Source organism: Falco punctatus, assembly GCF_963210335.1.
Source record: "Falco punctatus genome assembly, chromosome: 5".
Lineage (NCBI taxonomy): Eukaryota > Metazoa > Chordata > Aves > Falconiformes > Falconidae > Falco > Falco punctatus.
The window spans coordinates 82839429-82860987 of record NC_137584.1 but is presented as its reverse complement, the minus strand read 5'-3'; the positions used below and the strand labels follow the sequence as shown (position 1 = coordinate 82860987).

The following is a 21559-nucleotide window of genomic DNA, read 5'->3' as shown; positions in this document are numbered from 1 at the left end:
CAGCATAGTGCTTCCGTGAGCTACATAGACTGCTACTTGGTGTAATTTCGGTAGCTTGTGGTAGATTAGGAGGTTCTTTTCATTAATTTACATTTCAGGTTCTGCTGTAAAAATTAGATCAGAGATGCACACACAACATGCTTCAGTACAAGCAACTGTAATAGCTGTAAAGGTCAGCTTAAAGTCTGTCCAGATAAGGAGTAATGTTTTACTAGATTGAATAACTTAAGAGATTTAAGCAGTGGTAAATGACTCTTCTTACTTCAAATTTTTGTTGTAATGAGTACATTAATGAGTAAAGCATGCTAATATATAGCCATTGATTTTTTTTTTGATTGGCTTGGCTTGTCTTTGGCCACAAGTAATAGCTTTTTTGAAGGCTAAGAAGCAGATGGTATTCATGAGGCTTGTGAAAATTATGTAGGCTAAGTTGCTCTGCGACTGCTTGTAACAAGACCTCTGGATATCTACTGCCAAACTGGTTGTATTTTATAACGGGTTTTGGTGTCTTGCCTTCCCTTTTCAGTGTGTTTATTCGACATATTAAAACATAACTCTTTTTTCCTCAGTCTTTTTCAACGTCTGGATACAAAATCTAAAGACATTTCTAAAATAGCTGGAGACATCACACAAGCTGTGTCTCTGTCACAAGGAATGGAAAGGAAGAAAGTAATCCAGCACATCAGGGGGATGTACAAGGCAGAGCTGAGTGCCAGCAGACATTGGCAGGAGCTTGTTCAGCAGCTTACCCATGATCGGTAAGTTGTTCTCTCACCTCGGCGAGAAGGCGAGAGAGACACGCTCAGTGCCTAACATGTGCTTCTCATTCTGCTGAGGCGCATGAAAAGTAGATGAGATTAAAATTGAAATTACTTTTGCTGATCATCTGATGGTTAAAGACTTGTAAATTCTTTTATTCCCCTATTTTTTAGGGTGAGTAGCCAAGTAGTTTTTCTATGCCATTTAGACAGGATTTTTTTGTCAGATACATTTTGCTGTACCTAGTACAGTGAAGAATGTCATAAAGTTTTCATATCTTGCATTACGTTGATGGAGTAATAAAACATTTTTGGGGTTATGTTATTCATATTAGCATCCAGATACTGTGTTGACTCATCTGCTTAGAGCAAAAGATGTTAAGTCTTAACAAGAAACCAAACAAAGTATTGGATGCGTTGTATTGCTGTTTTAATCAGAATTAGTAACTTCGAGAGCAGTCTTACAGTGGTAGCTCATGAAAGTCAACTACAGGATTCGGTCTTTTGATATTTTTTCAGACATATTTGCCCAGTGTACTACTATGAAACTTCTGCCTTTCCACTATTTAAAGAAAAAATGAATGAACAAGCATATATACTGCATTTGCAAAACTCTAACATAATCTGTTTTTTGCAGAGCGCTCTGGTATGACCCAGTCTATTACCCAACTTCTTGGCAACTGGATCCAACAGAAGGCCCAAACAGAGAGAGGCGCCGCTTGCAGAGGTGCTATCTAACTATTCCAAACAAGTACCTTCTCCCAGACAGGCGGAAACAGGAAGGTAATTGTAATGTTCAGGAATAAATCTGAATTTTAATGACTTACTGTTTAGTTTTGTGGGCCTTACTGTTTGCTTTTTTGTATAGGCGTGATAAAAACTCCATTATCTTACTTATTTGAAGACAAAACACATTCTTCTCACTCTTCTACTGTAAAGGACAAAGCAGCAAGTGAGCACATAAGGTAAGATTTGGGTAACACCACCTCCTCCCACCTTCTGCCATTCCAATGAAACAGTTCTCATTTTTTTTTCAAAGTAAACATTATAAAACAATCAAGGGAGATAAGAGACCAACGTCAAAAGTGGTAGGGTTTTTGCTATACTCTTAAGCAAAAGGTCAGCGCTACCAATACGTACATTTGCTGAGTCTTAAAACAGTCTATCTCCATGACTTCAAAAATCAGTAAAAGAAAATACCATCTGGTGTGACATGGGAATGGGAATTCTGTGGCATAACCTCACGAGATTTCTTTACTTAATTGTCATTTATGATATCTAAGACAGGCAGCGCTACTAGATCTGGTAGGTCTTTCCATCAGTGTTAAAAGCAAATAGTGTTTTCATCCTCTACTTTTACCATTGTGTTACTCAACTCTTCAGTTGTGTCAATTTACCACCTGCTACAGGCACTAACACTGCCTAAAATAACAGCAGTGAACACACAAAGAAATAAATACAAATACACTAATGTGCAAGTCTAGAAAGTTGAGGTTCTATTTTCTTTCACTCCTTGGGATTTGAACTCTTAAAGTCATAGTGTTGAAAAGTCATTCTTAAACTGTAGCTTTTGAGGCTGTTAGTTTTAAGTATGTGCCAAAAGGTACACAAATCCATAAACAGTAATATGTTTTGAAATATTTCAGAGTTAATCGAAGATGTATAAGCGTAGCACCTTCTAGAGAGACTGCTGGTGAACTGTTGCTGGGTAAGTAGAATCTTCAGTCCTCATGAATATCTTTTCCTGTATAAGATTCTGCTGTATATATAAGCTTGGCTGATTTTTAAGTAATTCATCCATTGCTGGACTTGTGGATTAAGATTAATTATAGATCAGTTCTGCCTTTCTTCCCTACTGTTTGCATGAGTGCTGTTTCCGCTGTAGTTAAGTCTTAGTTGCAAAGCACGTGCTAAAAATGTGAATGATAAATTCTATTTCTGTCGATGTTGCCCAGTACTCTTAACTCCTGGACACTTTTTGTAACACTAAGATATTCAACAAATAGTCATATCGTGTACCCTTTTGCAACTTTTTCCCTGCAGGAAAATGTGGCATGTATTTTGTTGAAGACAACGCTTCAGACACAATTGAAAGTTCAGTAAGTATTAGAGCATATTGTCCGGCTTTAATTTTCCAAGCTATGACCATGAGTACTTTTTGTGTACTGCCACTGAGATTTCTGGAGTACTAGTTAATGTCCTTGGACAAGGCCAGCCAAACCGATTAGTTTGGGTTCAGTGTTGCTTCTGTTGCCCCTGGCTGTGGTGGAATCAGTGATGAGAGCAGAAAACAGGGAAGATCTGGGGCTGGGACAGAATGAGGAGGGGGTGACGTGGGGAGGCTTCTGCACCTTGCTGTCTGTTGCTCTGAGTTCATCAGCACGAGTGCACAGAACTTGCTTTGGTCTGCACCTGAGATAATTGGCCTTACTGGGAGCTGGAGCACAAGCAGAACAGAAACTCACAAGTGTATGAATTGTGCTGCACTCTACAGCATCTGATTCTGGTATTTTCCATTATATAGGATGTTCTAGCTCCTCCCTTATCCTAGACAAGAGAGGACTGTGCCATGGCCAAAACCAGGACTGGTCTAATCCTTCTGACATACAAAGGCTCTGATGTATTATTTAAGTTTATACATCCAGCAGACCTCTTAAAAAAATAAAGATATGGGTTATACTGTTGAAAGCTGTAAACTGTTTTCAGGGAGCTCTTCCTTGCATCCATTAACCATGCAGCTCCTGTGGTTTAAGATGTTACCAGCTGTTTTGCTGCTTTGTCCTTCATAGAAGTGTCAGAACTGGGATTCATGGCGAGGCTTTGCTTGCTCTGGTTGGCTGTCCAGTATTTTAGTGTAAGAGCCAGTGAGAATGTGGCATTGTGTGCCGGTGTTGGATAGGGAACTGGAGCAGCTGAGGGGTGTGCATGATGTTCTGCCCACTGCCTTGAGCAGGGTGGAGGGTGGGAAACACGAAGAAAATGACACCCATGTCTTAAAGTATAACACCAAAATTAGTTTGCCTTACAGTATGCTGTATGGTTATAAAGTGGCTGCATTGGAAGGCTTCTTGTTTGGAAAATCTATCTAAAATAACTTTTTCAATTGTAAATTCTGCAGAGTTTTCATGGAGAAACCGAACCAGCATCATTTTCTTGGACCTATGAGGAAATTAAGGAAGTTCATAAGCGTTGGTGGCAGTTAAGAGACAACGCTGTGGAAATATTTCTAACAAATGGCAGAACTTTACTCTTGGCTTTTGATAATACAAAGGTAATGTGGCACTGCTATGTAAATATACATCAAAGCATTTTGCTGTGTCTTCATAACGTACATGTTCTTTTAAGGAGACCTGTTGCATGGACTAATTAAATTGTGCCTAATACCTTTGAAAAACCTTTGCTTGGCTAGACTTCTAGACAAACACAATCATGTTGTAAAACACATCTGTCTTAAGACATGAAAGAATCTTAATGGTAAACACTATTTATTCCATTACAGCAGATAATGTGGACATTTTTAAAATGAGATAAACTTACTAAGTCTTAGTTTGTAGCTTTTTAAATTATATGATTAAATCTATGGTATTTTCTTCTAGGTCCGCGATGATGTGTACCACAACATCTTAACTAACAATTTGCCTAACCTTTTGGAATATGGAAACATTACTGCTTTGACCCACCTGTGGTGCACAGGACAGATTACTAACTTTGAATACCTGACTCATTTAAACAAACATGCGGGCCGTTCCTTCAATGATCTCATGCAATATCCAGTATTTCCTTTTATACTTGCTGACTACACCAATGAAACGCTGGACCTAAATGATCCATCAGTATATAGGTAATATGAAATGTTTGGAACCGGTTATTTCCAAATATTTGAAGTCATCATCCAGTATAGCTTTTCAACTTCATTGTATTAAAATGCAAGCATATGTGAACGGAACTATTCACGGACAAGCCTCATCCATAATAACTTGGGCTTTTTACAATAAGTGGCTGCCTCACCTCGGATATTTCAAGTAAAATGCCTAGTATTAAGAGTGTGTATATTTAAAGGGTGCTCTGAATTGGACTTGACTTGTATACTGTCTTAATAGGGTATGGATAGTCCACAGATCTAAGTAAGAGCTCTGTGTTTAAATCTGTGTGATTAATTTCCAGGCCAATTAGCAAAAAAAATCAAATAGAAAAGGAAAGTATATTGTAAACTATTTGGCCAGTTACAAAATCATATTGTCTTCATTGTGAAGACATCCAAGTGAATTTCCCACCTAAATAAGTAAAAATGATTTAATGTTTGTGTGCACAGAGGCTTTGCCTTTATATGATGCCTCTTGATTTGATGGAGGCACGTTGCATTTGCATGCCTGTGACTGTGCTCTGGGGTAGCCTGTGGCTCTGAGTTTGCCTTTAGCACTAACTAGAAGTGACCTTTTTATTTCCTGAATTCTATTGTAAAGCACTATTGAGTTTTGCTTGTCCTTCTCATGATATTAAATGCATTATTAAATGGTGTGAATCAACATCTTTATATAAATGACAAGATATTAGTACTACTTCTGTTACAGAAATCTGGTCAAACCAATAGCTGTGCAGTCTAAAGAAAAAGAAGATCGTTATGTGGACACTTACAAGGTAATTTGGGTAACTCTTTTGCTTCTTGCCTTTCCTGTGTAAAAATGATATGGAGGCTTCAATTTTCTTTAACATGTATTGATGGGGGGGGAAACGACAAATTCAGTATTTTGTCTATGGAATTCTCATTTCCAATATGCTACGTTTCCTGGGAAATGTTTTAAAACATGCTTGAAATGTGTGTGTGTCTGTTCCTGCACCTGAAATCAGAAATCAAGTTAGTCTTTCCATGGGATACTGCCACGGAGGTTAAATTAGTGTCTTAAGTATGAACATACATACATATTTAAAGATCAGGAACTTGCTGCTGGTTATTTGAAATTACTTCAGTGGAACTGTGGCTATTCTTTGTTTGTTAAAAGAAAAGCTGTTTTTTTCAAGTACTCTTTTATTTTAACATGTCCTATTATGAGCTCTTTGTTTTGCTCTTTAGAATGTTTTAAAGGCTGTAGGAAATAACAGCATGCTGGGGAATGAAAGCATTTGCAGCTGGACCTTCAAATCTATGTCTATATCATCATGGTCTAGTGTAGTATTTGCAAGTACTGTTTTTTCCTTTTAATATTGAAAAGCCTGTATAATGATTCTGCTCTGTTAGAAAACAAGAGGGAAGGGGAAAAAAAAGGGAAAATAATATATGGAAAACAGGCAAAAGTGGCTTAAGACTCTGGTACCTCACTGGCTTGTAAATATGATCACGTCTTTAGTCACTTAAAGTGTGTTTGATTCCAAATTGATTTTAAATGTATGTTCCTCTAAAAGTTTTAAGTTTTATTCCTAAACAACTTAGGCAAGCTCTTATTTTTGTTATTGGAATGCAGTCTAAGTAGGAGGCTGATGATTTATTTTTTTCCTACTGCTTTTCTAGTATTTGGAAGAAGAGTACCGTAAAGGAGCACGAGAGGATGATCCAATGCCCCCTGTACAACCATATCACTATGGATCTCATTACTCCAACAGTGGAACTGTGCTTCATTTCCTAGTCAGGCTGCCACCTTTTACTAAAATGTTTTTAGCCTATCAGGGTAAGGTTATTTTTGCTTGCACTTGCCTCTCACATCAGGGCCGTGACCCAGGAATGTGATTTGTTACTCTGTTTTAACATAGTTTATCAATTCCAAATAGCTGAATTCACTAAAAAGAAAACTGGTATGCTATCACAGTAGAGCTGTTCTGAAATTATCAAGCTAGACCATAAAGCTGTACATCTTTTACTTATACCTTGGTGCATGTAGTATAAAAAGCTGACCTTCATTTGACTTGCAGTCTATGTAGTTGAGATGGAAGAATTCTAAATACTCTCAGCTAACTAGAGAGCAGTCACTTGGAGTTGCAGATGTGCAACAGTTATCTATCAATCATCTATGTAACAAATTTGGTTTGGATTTCTTTACAGATCAAAGTTTTGACATCCCAGACAGAACTTTTCACTCTACCAATACAACCTGGCGACTCTCTTCATATGAATCAATGACTGATGTAAAGGAGCTTATCCCAGAATTTTTCTACCTTCCTGACTTTCTGGTTAACAGAGAAGGTATGCTAAAAGGATAACTGAACTATATACCCACAGCAGCTGTACAGTAGAGCCTATGGGTTGAAACTGCAAACACTGGTATCGCTTGATTGAATATGTTAAGTTGTAGATGTAAGGAAGAAATCTGGCACGATTTTGTGGGGTATGCTAAAAACTGTTATGCAGGACTTAAGGGAAGTTTTCTCGTAATTGTCAGAGGTGTAAAGGAGTTTCCTGTTGTCTGGTTTTTCCTTTTGAACGAGTATGTACAGCTTGAGTGTGTTTGGGGGGACTTGTTAATGGTGCTGCTTTGTTGATCAGCAATCGCTGTGCTTAATGGTTAGTTTTCACAGAACCCTAGGAAGACCTTTTTGAAGTTACTGTCAGCTAAAACGTTGGAATCCTACACCCCTGTTTCTAGGTTTTGATTTTGGAGTACGTCAAAATGGTGACAGAGTTAACCATGTCAATCTTCCACCCTGGGCTCGTAACGATCCTCGTCTATTCATCTTGATTCATCGTCAGGCGCTGGAGTCTGACCATGTTTCCCAGACGATCTGTCACTGGATTGACTTGGTATTTGGTTACAAGCAAAAAGGCAAGGCCTCTGTTCAGGCTATTAATGTCTTTCATCCTGCAGTAAGTATTTAAGCAGTGTGTGTGTTCGTTGTACTTGGTGGCATAATGGGGGAAAGTTTGGTCTGACTTGCTTGGAAAACGTCCGGCATGAAGCAAGAACCCTTGCTTGTGAGGTGCTGAAGAATAAGAAAAGGCTTTAACTGTTTCAGTGAAAAACTCGTAAGGTCCCAGGGACTGTTGTGAGACTTAATGAATTTGTGTTTGTCTGTCTTGCCGTGAGATAGGCCTGGAGGATGATCAAGGGCTGAGACTTTCTGGATAGTTCTTTGCAGGGGTGTACAGGTATTGTGTTGGTGTATACCTGCTCCTGTCTCACTGAAAAGAAGCCTTTCATTTAGATAGATTGTGCTGCCACTTTTGATATGCTTAAAATAATTCAGTTTGTCCTGAACTTTCCCTTCATATACGTTTTATGTTTTGTCCCCAGTAAACTTGATTTCAAATAAGTCTTTATTTAATGTAAAGCATTTCAGAGCTTCACTACTGAATTGTAACACGGATATGTTGGATGACATTCTTTAGCTTCAGTCCTTACTATCACAGAGTTTGCTCAGCCAGCCAGTCCTGTTCTCAAATGCATTCAAATGTGTTTGTGTGCGTTGTATTCGTTCTATAGCTGGAAGAGCTAATAAAACAGTAGTGTTTGGCAACAGTGGCTTTTCCTTTTCAAGTAGCCGTCCAAATGCTTTCCTTCCTCTTCCTTTTTTGTGCTTAAGTATTGATTTCATTATTACCTCAAACTTCAAATCCCAAGTTTGTGTGGGTGTGTTCATTGTTTTTTGAAGTGAAAAGTCAAGGCCTTTTTGAGCTGAGGAAAAGTATATGGTACATAGAGAGGCATGAAAAAGACAAGTAGCAAGAGAATTTCCACTCTCCTGAAATATGAAGGCTCTTTCACCCTCCCCACCCCAAAATAGAGCTTTAATGTGTTAATAAGAGGTATGAAAACAAACATTTTCAATTCCTTCTTTATCAGCAACCTTTCTGCTTATGCACAGAGTGAAGGGCTACTAAGAAAACCTCTGTGACAGAAATTAGTCACGGAATACATGTAGGGGCAATTCCCATGATAAATCCTAAAGTGGTGGTTAACCTTGTTGTCATCACTTCTTTATTGGAGATACTGTTCTCAGTAGCTCTTCAGTCAGCGCAGCTGTTGTGGGTTGGCTTCTGGTCCAAGTCTTAACCAAACAATGGAAGAGTCTGCCTCTAAACTCACGTGCATGTCTTGAGAAATCTTTCCCAAAGACAAAACTCAACAAGCTTATTTTTGCCCCATCCTCTTTTTCCTTTTTTTTTTTCTTTTCTAGACCTATTTTGGAATGGATGTTTCTGCTGTTGAGGATCCTGTTCAGAGAAGAGCCCTTGAAACAATGATAAAAACATACGGGCAAACACCTCGCCAGCTGTTCCATGCAGCACATGTTAGCAGACCTGGATCCAGGCTTATCATGGAAGGAGAACTTCCCGCTGCCATGGGATTACTCGTGCAGTTTGCTTTCAGAGAAACCAGAGAGCACACTAAAGAAATAATATATCCAGTATGTCATTTTGAATTGCCAGATGGTTTAATTAACATTCATATGCTGTAATTGTTCTACCCTTACATTTACAATTTCCTTCCTAAAACTGCAACTTTCTATCTATATTGTACTGTAAAGAAAATACACCAAAACAGTAAATTTATAGCAAAAGTTATTTTCATGCTTTGGTGTTATATTGTCAAACAAAGAGAGATCAGAATTTATCTGTTACAGCAAAGAGGTGTTGGAAAGCATTTAATATTTTATAGTCAGTGATGAATTCTGGAATCTGTGTGCAAACCTACAGTAAGTAAACACATACTGTGCTTTTTTCCATCCTCAAATTTTTCATTGTCTGTAGGACAACTCAGCTTTCTTCACTTCAGACGCTTGTTTTCCAGTAAGTCCAGTGAGAAACTGAATCCTTGCATTTAAAGAAATCTGTATTCTTTACTAAACCACCTGAACTACAAGCTTGCTATCTCAGCCCTTAAAGAAGTGGAAAAACTCCCTTAAAGTGAATAGTTTAGCTGATACTACAGTGCCTCATACTCGTCTGTTATTTTTAGAATACTTCAGCAGTCCTTACCATGTGTTTGCTCACAGGAATGTGATATAAATGATTCTCTTACTCATAAAATAAGATTTTCTTGAAAACTTTTTACTGCCTTTTAACTTGAACCTTATTTGTGTTTGGTTTAGAGTCCGTTACCATGGATAAAAGGCTTGAAGTGGGGAGAATACGTTGGTTCCCCAAGTGCTCCAGATCCTGTTGTCTGCTTTAGCCAGCCACACGGAGAAAGATTTGGCTCTCTCCAGGCTTTACCAACTAAAGCTATCTGCGGTTTGTCCAGCAAGTTTTGCCTTTTGATGATATATAGCAAGGAACAAGGTATGAATGTGTGCTTATTCTCTACATGCACAACACGCACAAGAATGAGCCATAAAAAATTAAACCTAATGCTACCATTATTCTCCAGCAAACTTCCCAAAGGTAGTTACTTCTGCCAACGATTGATTTGTAAATCCAGTTACAGTTTCCACACGTGTGGTATCTTTCCTGGAGGGTGGATTTTACTTGTAACTTTCAAAACTGCATAGAGGCATCCTGTAATTAAGTTGATATTTTTCATTAGTGGTTGGAGCATGAGGATTTAACTTTAGAATTTGGCAGCAGATTCACTCCAAGAACTGAGAAACAGATGAAAAGAACACGTGGCAACAGAAAGGAGAATTAAAGGAACAATTTTTAGAAACAGAATAAGGAAAGTTATCAGTAAAAAGCAGAGGTGAAGGATCTTCTGTTTTCAGATAAACTCCTCAGAGGGATTCCTATTGATAATGTGCGGACAGGTTCTAACATCCTTTTGTTTTCTTTGTAACATATACTAGTGAAGATCTGGGGGTTTTATAAATCAATGGCTTCACATTTAGTCGATAAAAATACGTAACATTCTCCTTGAAGTTATGAACAATCATTTCTCTAACTGGGAAGTGTTGTCAGCCTCTTCCCTTTTTTCTCCAATCCCAATAGATGCAATGTTTCTTCAAAAAAGCTTTGTCCAGGTTGCAGACTGTCTTTGGAGAACACGGAATGTCTACATGGTTTCAGAAAACTGTGTGTTCAAAATACAGTACAGATTAAGCCATAGCCTAACAGAAAAGTTCTTATTTAGAAACTTTGGAGGTTTTTTTGTATTCTAACTTGTGGTAGAACACGGACCTGAGATTTTTCTTGCTGACTCAGTGATCAACTCTTTGGTTGCATATGTGACCCAGTATTATATGTCTGCCTTCAGGTGTGAGAAGCATGCACAGTACTGATATTCAGTGGTCAGCTATCCTGAGCTGGGGATATGCCGATAACATTTTACGACTGAAAAGCAAGCAAAGTGAACCTCCAGTAAATTTTATACAGTGTTCACAGTTCCATCAGGTAAGAAAAAAAAAGTCAGTCTCTTGGTCTTCAATTGAGTATCGCTAGTTTAAGTGGTGGCCTGACTTGGCAGTGGGTAGTCTTGCTTTCATTTTTGAGATGAGCATCCAAATGCAACTGGTTTTAATCTGTTTGATTCTCCTTTGGAACGTATCCCTCATTGCTCCAGTGTACCTCATTCCTGGATGTGTTCCTGTACTAGGTAAAGATCCCTTTTGAAGGCATTAGATATTTGTAGCTTTTTCCTCCTATGGAATATTGGTGTGGTTTTATAAAACCTTAGGTTATAAGCCAAGAAAAATTAATACAGGAAAAAATTATAGATGGCTCTCATCAGAAACAGAACTCCAGTTTAGGATTCCTCTGAAAAAGATTGTCAAAGAGATTGTTAGGGAACACTGCATAATCTCCATTACACACCAGTGGCTGGGGAGATTCTTCCAAAAGGATTTTGGCTGATGATGTGGCTGTATAGATCTAGGAGTATGCAGTAATTCACTGCTCTTCAGCTGTGAATTCTGGGATATATTTTCCCTCTTTACTTTGCTTCTGAAGTAATAACAAACATGACATACAGCAGGTATATTTTACTCTCTGATTTCTTTAGCTTAGGTATTTTACATGTTTTTTCTTAGGATAACCACTAAAGAATCATTTTGACCAAATGCTATAGCATAATGGAAATAGCAGTAAGAATAGTTTCCGTTCTAATTTTTTCTGGGTTTGTGTTGTCTTTCCAAGGTAACAAGTTGTGCTTGGGTGCCAGACAGTTGTCAGCTGTTCACAGGTAGTAAATCTGGTGTCATCACAGCATATATGAACAGATTCACTAGCAATACGGTAAGTTCCATTGGATAGGATTTATATTTAAGGATTTCACCATATTCACTATTACAGTAATCCTTTTTTAAAAAAGGAAGAATGAGAAAAGGGGACTGTGGTGTATTCAGGATAATATTGCTAAAACAATCAAGTACTTGTTCAATATTTATTTTTTGACATTAATACATAGATTTATCTCAGCATATTTATTTGTGGATTTTTCTGAAGCTGTTCACATACTACTAACCTTTAGTCAGCCCTCATCAACTGGGTGCATTAACTGATCACAGATACAGCTCTGATTGTATTCAGGCTAGGGCCTGGACTTGAGGCTCTCTGGCACAATGAAGCTCCCTACATTAAGGAGTAACATTTTTGGTGAAGGAGACAGCCGTTCATAGCCTTAACTGAAACTGGAATACATTTCCCCAAAATAAACAACATTTCAAATGCAGAAGGCACTTGGAGCCAGGATGAAGTCTCAGATGGTATATATAGTAACCACTAAGCCTTTTCACTTTGTCATGTTCCCCAAGGGGAAAAGCTGTCAGGAGGGAAGGGAGAAAAATAACTTGCATTACTTAATGCATTATTAAAAGACACTGAGATACTAGTAGAAATCGCACTGATACTATGTGGTAAATAAGCATATTACAAAATCACAAACAGAACTTGAAATTAATCTTCTGATTCAGTCTGAGTTTCTGAGCTTCTGTCTGATTCTGTCCAGCAGTAATTTCTACTCTTCATCATTCTAACAAAGAGTTTGCAATGTTCTTGACAGGTCATTTTAGGTGTGTTGTCTATAGGATTACCCATAGCAACAACTACACTGGTTTTTCATTTAGCTTGATAGAAGCTTCGGCAAACACTTTGTGGTATCGTATTCCCTGATGCTCTTGATTCACTACATTAGCATGGGCTAGAGAGAACCTTGGTGCAATCTGCTGTGCCTACCCAGTTTCCCATTTTCAACAGTGACAAACAGCAGATGCTTAGACTGGGAAAAGCACAAAAACATACAGTGATTTCTTCCTTGGCTTTCTCTCAGTTTCTGGTGATCTGCCACTCAGACTTTGAGCTCAGCAGCACTTGGGAGTTTAAAAAAAAAATGAAGTAGAGCTTGTTGAAGCCTGCAAGCTTCATTCAGTTGGATATTAAGTCGGGCACCTTAACTGCTCACCAGAATAGTGAACTTGTAAATAACCTGTTCTGAAACTTGGATTCCAGTTTAAATTTGTTGAGGTACTAAAATGGAAATGCAATACACTTGCCTTCTGCAGTGCTAAAATGAAACTCTGGTAGTAGGGTTGTGATTCTTAAGTTCCCTCCATTTCCTAGGAACAAGTGGTGATTTTTTTTTTGTTCATTTGCACAGATGTTGTCTTTGAGACAGTCTTTGCTGAATTTCTCAGCACTGACAGTTTTATGTGCCCCAGGCAGACTGACCTTGTGCCAATTTTGTAGCTCCTGTTGTTGAGTCAGTTTCCCAAGTCAGGGCTGCAGGGAATGCAAATGTGCTTCCCAGCATCTGTTCTGTATGCATCTTGTCAGCTGTTCAGTGATAAAGTGAACAGTCTGTTATAAAGCACTACTTGAAACATGAATGTTTTGCCCTGTTTCACATTTATACAAGTTCAGTGCACAGGCATAAAACAGATACGTTTTTAATTGGATATGGGAATTCAAAGGCATGCTGTCAGAATTCAAAAATACCTTCATGTTGTACTTCAGATGCTCTGTTTTTCCTAGCCTTTAATATGGTCAAAAAATGAAAGTGCTGCTTTGAAACTGATCTGTCTTGATAAGTCTGTAAGTTCACAAAAACTTCAGCCAAAGGTTTCTGGTTGTAGAAATTACTCCAGCCTTCACTTGCTGACTGTTCAGTTGTCTTGCAAACAGAAAGAGACCACTTCAGTGATCAGTTGGAGTAAAACTAGGCAGAGATTGTTTAAATTCTCCACTCAAGTGCTATAGGTGGTGCTCTGGGGTAACCAACAGAAAGACCTGGTATGTAAAGGTAGATACAGACCTGTATCAGATCTAGATACTGATTTTGTCATCTAAAAAGAAGTGGGAAGTAAAAAGAGGATAGTATTTTAGGCATGAAGTGTTTATTTCGTAACTCATTAGACCTTAATACAGTTGGTGCTAAAATCACAGCTTGTCTTATTACAGTATTGTTACAATAACCCAGTGAAGAATCAGCAGACCATTGCTGTTAGTGCTGTAGATAGAAGCTGCTACAGGTGAATCCTGCTTTCAGTTCAAGTGTTGAAATGCAGATCAACAGCAAACGTTTAAATGAGATGGGAGGTGCACAGTAAAAGGGTTATCAAAATCAGTTCTTTGGAAAATCAGAAGTCTTGTTGTTAGGGAAGAAAAATTGTATAATTTTTTTCTTTAAACTGAGCAAGGATACAAGAAGGATCTGCATGTGAGATTGACTAGATACTTTCATAACTGCATCTTACTTGGATGAGATGCTCAGTAGCAAGAGGAAAATAGCAGGTCTTCCTGTTGCAAAAGTCAATACACTTTTTTGACAACACTATATAGATTATATGGTCCCTTGTACTGCAGAAAGACATGTAAATTTTCTACAAAGTAATTGTTAAGCATATGTATACTTTTATCTTGTCTTTTTTTACTTCTAAACTTTTTGTAGACCTGTTATTTGAATCTTGTACCCTTATGCAAAAACGCAGACAATGCGCTCTGACACATGTGCGGCAACAAGTAGAAAAATGTTCAGTTCTTTTTTTACAAAGTCTGTTCTAATGTCTGTACAGCAAGTTGTTTTAAAGCATTAGTATTCTGATTAAGAAGTTCCTTCAACTTAGCCAGTTTTCAGGAAGTCTGAATAATTTGAAATGATAAAACTTGAATAAGAAGTGTTATTTAAATGTTAAATTTGCTGCTTTAATTTTTATCTAGCAGTTGCTGTATTTAAACTTGACTTCCTGCATATTTTTCCAACTTGGCACCAACTTGAGGAATTCCCACCAATTTACTGTACACAGTGATAACTGCTGAGTTGGGTTTTCCTTCTGTGTTTAAGTGCTTCCTCGAGATGCTAAAAATATTGAGGACTGTTATTTTCACTCTCATGTGGAAATAGCAGTCTTGCAAAAAGCAAATCAGCTGATTTCAAGGTGTGTAATTGAGACAGAAGTACAATAGTTGTTCATTTCAGTTCATTGGACCACGTCAGAATGTTTCCTGAGACTAAAGCATTGGAAGGAAAAAGTTGAACATTAATGTTCAGTATGGCTTATCACATTATAAAGCATTAAACATAATAAAGCATTAAGTGTTGCTAAACTGATGACATTAAAAGCAGTGGGAACCATTTTTTGAAATCCAAGAATTGAACTTGTCCGGAGGCTTATCCTTTTCTGAAAGGTATTAATTCTCTTTCATGAGTTCATGTTTTATCTTTCAGCCTTCAGAAATAGAAATGGAGTCGCAAGTCCATCTGTATGGTCACACAGCAGAAATAACAAGCTTGTTTGTGTGCAAACCATATAGTATAATGATAAGTGTCAGCAAAGATGGAACCTGCATCATATGGGATTTGAACAGGTACAAATATATATGTAATGGGTACAAGTATGTATAACTATTTCCAGTGGCTGGCTTCTAAATACCCATTTTCCATCTTTTGGGTATCTTTACCCTCTTAAAGTTAACTGAATTTGTTCTGTGTATTATCAATGTGAAGTCAAACTTACTGTTTTTTTCTCATGAAGGGTACTGAAATCCTAGAATGAATATGAAAAATACTATCCTTGTGCAAAATGTTGATTGAAGTTAATATAACTCTTAAATATTTTCCTCAAAGAACCTTTTCTGTGTTTCAGCCTGGGCTTTAGGCTTGTTCTCTTTATTTTCTTCAGGCTGTGCTATGTCCAGAGCCTGGCTGGACACAAGAGTCCTGTGACTGCAGTTTCAGCTAGCGAAACAACTGGTGATATTGCAACAGTCTGTGATTCAGGTATATTTGGCAGTTGGCAAAGTAGTTTTGACTTGCAGACCAAGTAAATAATGAGAATTGCTAGTAAAGTAGTTACTGAGTATGTTAATCATCTGAGGATGCATTTGGTCAAATAGGAACGCTTTTTTTTTTTTACATAGTACCATAGAAGTTTCTCCAGAAATTACTAGGCAGATCTTTTGAGTAAAATGTAGCAATATAAAAGCTAACAGCTTGATCTCTTTATAAGGAGACTTAAATTTCAACACATTCCTGGGAGACCTAAACTCTGTCAAGTTGTCTGTTTTCATTTTAACAGAGATTTGTTGTCAAAGGTATGGCTCTTCAGGGAAGTACAGTGTATTAGAGTGACAGAATTTTTGTTATTCACTGTATCACTTTAAATGTGTCCGTACCCCTGGAAGCAAATATAGATTCTCCCTCAACTTATTTTAAAGCAGGTTTTTGTCCTATCGTGTTTTCCACATGGTACCGTTTCTGGACAAGAACATTAAGACCTATTTGAGCAGTGGATTTTTGAGTATTTCATAAATCTGTATGCTCATTGACTTGAAGATTGGCTGAGTGCTACAAGACTGTGTATCTGTAAAGTAGGGCCAAGTCAGCGTCTATGTATTTTGCTGTCTATAAGAATACCTGTGTGTATTAACTTAAGACTGCGAAGGGGAATAGGCTCTATCTAAATGACAGAATATTGTTCCATTGATCCAGGAAGGTACAGAATAAGAAGGAAGAGAGCTGAACTTTGTTTATCCATATTGTTAGAAGGCAGTTATTGACCCAGTTCTGGCTTTGTACAGGACAGCTTTCTTTCTCTTTTGTCTTGAGTAAGATGGGTCTTACTGAAGTATCTTTTAGCCGGCTTTTTCTTACTGTAGTCCTCCATGGACTGAACTGAAAGTAATACTTGTCCAAATTGGGGGAGGGGGAAAGAAAGCAAAATACCACTGTCTGTAATACTAAAGGACAAGGGGGAAATTGTTCTGGCAGGTTCAGAAACCTAGTACTTAGTTTTTAAACTGAGATGGAGACTTTCAACTCCATTTCTGTAGCTCATCATAGTGGTTTGGTTTTTTTTTTTCTGGAAAGGATTGTGTTCTTTAATTGGCAAGGGATGGGTGTGTCAATCCCTTTTAAGACAAAGCAGTAGCTAGGCTATTGGTTCTTTGATAGAATCAAATGATCCCAGAAAACCAGGTAGGATAACTGTGCTTGCTATTTTAAGTATTTTGCTTAAAAATGCAAGCCAGGGTACAAGAACTAGCTGTTTACATTAGATAATATGAATTCCCCATTAGTGCTTCCCTGTTAGTACAATAAAAGTGGTCATTAAAAGTAAATTTGCATATTACTTTGTAAATACAACGTTCCATAAACATGAGTGGTATCTTCAAAATCACTGCAGTGGCTTGTGTGTTCCCTGCCACAAAAGGAGGGAAGGAGGTGATTGTTTATTTACTATGGCACACATCGCTTGGTCATCAAACCTTCTGATCTTTCAAAAAGTCAAATTCTTTAACACTTGAAGATACAGTTGCATAGATCTAGTTGTGGTCTAGAGGGATTTTTTTTAATACTCCTATGCTGTGTTCTGTTGCAGTTGGAGGAGGCAGTGATTTGAGACTTTGGACAGTTAATGGCGATCTTGTGGGACATGTACACTGCAGGGAAAGTATTTGCTCTGTTGCTTTCTCTAACCAGCCTGAAGGAGTGTCTGTCAACGTGATTGCAGGGGGGCTTGAAAATGGAGTTGTAAGGTAAGCATTTTAAAGTTTTTATTAAAATGCTTTACAACTTAGGCTTACAGCTAATTAATTTTTTTACACAAATATCATGCTGATATTTGGCTTTAAAGGTGGACAAGAAGGCTCAGTTTCCAATCTTAGTAGTTGCTAAAGAAGTTATGCTTATCACTGAAACATTTGTAAAATTAAATGTGAAGAAAAATGACTCTTTCTTTCAGACTGTGGAGTACGTGGGACTTGAAGCCAGTACGAGAAATAACATTTTCAAAGTCAGCCAAACCTATTGTAAGGTAAAAAGATCTTAAGTATACAATAAATATTTTTTTTCTCGGGGGGGGGGGGGGGGGAACGACACGATGACAAACAACACCACAACAAAATAGCTTTGTGTGTTGAATGTGGATTTGACATGAGAACAGGGGGTACACACCCATGTCTAAAAAGAGCAATGTAATCCTACTAATTATTCATGAAGCCAAAATGAGCGCAAGTATACTGTATCTGTAATGACAGTAATAACTAGGTTCTGCTGCTGGCAGATAGAAATTAGCAGGATTCCCTTGGGAACTGAACAATAGCTACTCTCCTTATTCTTAACGTTTAATATTTTTTCCTGGAATCTGTAAAAAATTATGAGATAACTTTGTCAGACTCAGACAAGAGTTTTTTCTCCCTCAGAAATAAATGAAAACACTGCATTTTCCCTAACCATTTTTTTTCTGATGCTGGAGGGAAACAGTAGAGAAAGGAGCGAAGGCAACTTAGACGAGCCTGGCAGCTGCCATTTTAGAGTGCTTGTGTGATTTTTGAGTCCCCGTGATGATTTATATAAGCAGAATTATTCCCATGCCAAAGTGTTTTCAGCACACAAAGGATTGAGTCTTTGATATCCCCAATGGTACAGTAGTCTGCACGGAGGTCTTACAGTTATGCCAAAATTTTATCATCTTAACGTTAGTGTAGTAACAAATAACTCTGGAAAAAATGTTTTGACCATTGCTGAAATATCATTTAAAACCCAAACCACTGATCATTTTTTAGAAACGAACGCATTTTCTGATAGCAGTTACTGTCTTTCTGTTACCTGCTTAAGAGGCATGTTGCACAAAGCTTGTTGATAATGATTTAGTAGCTATTGAATAATTTAAAATTTTCTGCTTAAATGAGACAGAAAATGGATGCTGACCTTCATGCTTTCTAACATTACCGGTGGCATGACTGAAGGGCTTTACTGCTGTTAAAGCTCAAGAAATGCCTGGCTGAACAAAAGTCCTATGCTGTACCATGAAATCTGAAGGATTTAGTTTCTGCCTCTGTCAGCAAGCAAGTTCAGAGGGCAGTGAATTCTATTGCTGAAAAGCCTTCCTTTCAGAAGCAGATGGGGCAGCCCAGGGAGAAGGTGGGATGCTGCTGCTGATCCCGCCCTTTGACGCTGGGAAGAAATGAGTACTAAACTGCATGGCATGTTGAAGTGCTAGACAAAGCTGTAGTTCAGCCTGTTTGGTTACAAAAATGAGTAAGCAGGTATATGCAAACATACTACTATGCTGACATACTCACTGGGTCTCCCCAGCTGACAGCTAATCTTTGTTGGCTACACTCTTACGGGTTTTTAATGTCTTCTAGCGTGTTCAATAGCCAGACTTGATACAAAATAGATTGCCTTCTTGTTTTTCAGCCTTACGTTTTCCTGTGATGGTCATCATTTGTTCACAGCTAATAGCGATGGAAATGTCATAGCTTGGTGTCGCAAGGACCAGCAGCGCTTGAAGTTACCCATGTTCTATTCATTCCTTAGCAGCTATGCAGCTGGGTGATGACTATTTTTGCTGCTAACTCATGTCTCTGATGCACTTTAAATCCAAAATAGATTATACAATCTCTTATTTAACTGGATTTTGAAGTAGTTAGAATGTCTCTAGAATGACTGAATGGATTTAATAAAAGAACAGTTTAAGTTTGTAAAATTGTGTATGTGCATGCACAAACTTGAAGCATATCCAGGTCACCAGGAAGCTCTGGTCATATACTCCAATACCAGCAAAGTGACTCATAAATGCTCCAATATACAAGTCAAAATGCTGCAATATAAAACATAATAGCATTTTTTTAAATCGCTTCTTGAACAGAAGTATTTAAAAAAAATTTGATAATGCTTATTCTCCCTCTTATGTTGTAAAATATTGGCAGCGTAAAGTTCTGTAAATATCTGTTAAAATGTCAGCATATGTATATCTGATTTGTTGAGCGTGGTATAGTTAGCTCTGGGATAAGCAACCCAAAACTTAAAAATCCAAGAACACTTAAAATTGCTTTTTTTGAGAAGCAAAGAACTTAGTAGGTGCTTTTTGCACCATCTTATGGTATTGTAATGCTAAAAATTGACTTCCTGTTATCTTTATATTTGTGACTTTTACCATCATCTTTGTTCAGTATAAGTCTTTACAACAGCCGAAATAAAATATTTTGTCTTAATAATGGCATCATGAAGCAATAGTTAGATCGTGGTTTGGTTTTGTTTTTTAATGTTAACTCCCTAAGTTAGTAACACCTAGCTATTGCAATTCTGTGGCAGGACATAAAAACACATACAGCTTATCTTCCAGAGCTCTAAAAAGAAGGCACAGATGTGCTTCTGTTCTAGTGTTGTTGAAGTTCAATACACTGTAAAATGTTTGAATCTAACTGCTTGAATAATCAATGTTCACAGGCATCAGATCATTTGGAAGAGTTTACACAGATACACTGTGCAAATAAGTTGTTTATTCCTAGGTGCTATTTTTTGAGGGGAGAAAAATAAGCCTCTATTGTGAAAGGCTTAACAAATTGGAATTCTTAGGCCAGATCAAAAAGTAACATTTTCAGTTGATGGATTTGAAGACCTCTAAACCTGACACCATGAATGAGTGAGTGCCTGCTAGCTGTGGGAACGGTAAGGCAAGAATGCTACGTGTGTCTGATGTAGTTACCTTTTTCTTTTAAATTGCATTGCTTTTTCATCACTGCCATGTTCCGCTATTGCCATACAGATGACCTGCTGTCACTTCTCATGTTTAAGGTTAATCTGCCTTCAAAACACTGTATATGAAATTGTCAAGTTGTGATAAAGATGGCACATACACAAGGAATCTTTACACTTCTTTTGAAAATTCCAAAGTCTCAGAAATTCTTGCAACTTCCTGATTGAAGAACTTTTCAAACTAGAAAAACTGAAGAAAAACATTCTCATAGTCCATGACACAAAAGCTGATCATGGGTTCAATTAAGCAAGTGGCTACATACTGTATGAATTGAATCTTAAATGGTGTATATTGTAGCAGCATTGTATGGGATAGCTGCAGTCATGTTTTTCACTGTCTAAATGTTAATGTAAGGTCCAAATACAGACTGAAAAGCTTCCTGGCTTATGTTGAAGTGATGTGCTTTATTGAAGAGAAAAAAAAAATACAAACATTGTGGGTTTGGGGGTACTTTTGTGCTCCCTGGTTTGGGGTGTTGCTCACAAAGGCTTATTTTTATAAAGTAGAATTCCACTTGTTACAAATCAATATGCAAAATTGCTGGCCTTGTAAAGAGTGCAATATTATATATTTTTATGTAAAAGTAAAAATTACTTTTTGAAGCAAGGAATATTTATTCAGCTTAACATTCTGGAACTCTTAAAATACATTGCAATAGTATCTGTGCATGATGTACTGAAATTTCCTGTAAATGTCACATTCCACACTGTCTTTGTATATATACTGTCACATTGTTGGGTAATAAACAGATCTTTGTACCAAATTGTTTGAGATCAGAAATGTAATTTTGGTTTAGCTTCACTTCTCTCCTTTTAGAGATCTTTGCATACCTTGCTCCAGATAAATTTCTGCTAGTTCTCATGTCTTTTAATATTTTTAAAATCATGAAGCTTATGGACTACATCATGTGGCTGACACACGGAAGGGGTGGTGGTGGTATGTAAGATTGGAAGCGGGAAGCATCA

The 21559-nt window shown here is 37.5% G+C and overlaps 1 protein-coding gene across 2 annotated transcripts in view; it reads left to right on the top strand.

Annotated features, from left to right (window-relative positions):
- The window catches only part of LYST (lysosomal trafficking regulator), an 87008-nt gene extending 65651 nt beyond the window's left edge, over nt 1-21357 (top strand). The window contains exons 34-53 of one of the 2 annotated variants that reach the window (XM_080388906.1): nt 570-758; nt 1396-1541; nt 1627-1723; nt 2405-2466; nt 2802-2857; nt 3877-4029; nt 4355-4599; nt 5330-5396; nt 6265-6421; nt 6793-6933; nt 7334-7551; nt 8862-9092; nt 9777-9966; nt 10874-11010; nt 11752-11850; nt 15278-15417; nt 15732-15829; nt 17430-17586; nt 17793-17864; nt 19253-21357. In XM_080388906.1, the coding sequence (XP_080245032.1) occupies nt 570-758; nt 1396-1541; nt 1627-1723; nt 2405-2466; nt 2802-2857; nt 3877-4029; nt 4355-4599; nt 5330-5396; nt 6265-6421; nt 6793-6933; nt 7334-7551; nt 8862-9092; nt 9777-9966; nt 10874-11010; nt 11752-11850; nt 15278-15417; nt 15732-15829; nt 17430-17586; nt 17793-17864; nt 19253-19391 (2794 nt within the window). In that variant the 3' untranslated portion in view covers nt 19392-21357. Of the gene's footprint in view, nt 1-569; nt 759-1395; nt 1542-1626; nt 1724-2404; nt 2467-2801; nt 2858-3876; nt 4030-4354; nt 4600-5312; nt 5397-6264; nt 6422-6792; nt 6934-7333; nt 7552-8861; nt 9093-9776; nt 9967-10873; nt 11011-11751; nt 11851-15277; nt 15418-15731; nt 15830-17429; nt 17587-17792; nt 17865-19252 lie in introns of those variants that run through there. The other variant, XM_080388907.1, reaches the window with a different exon arrangement.
- Nucleotides 21358-21559: the final 202 nt, after the last annotated feature.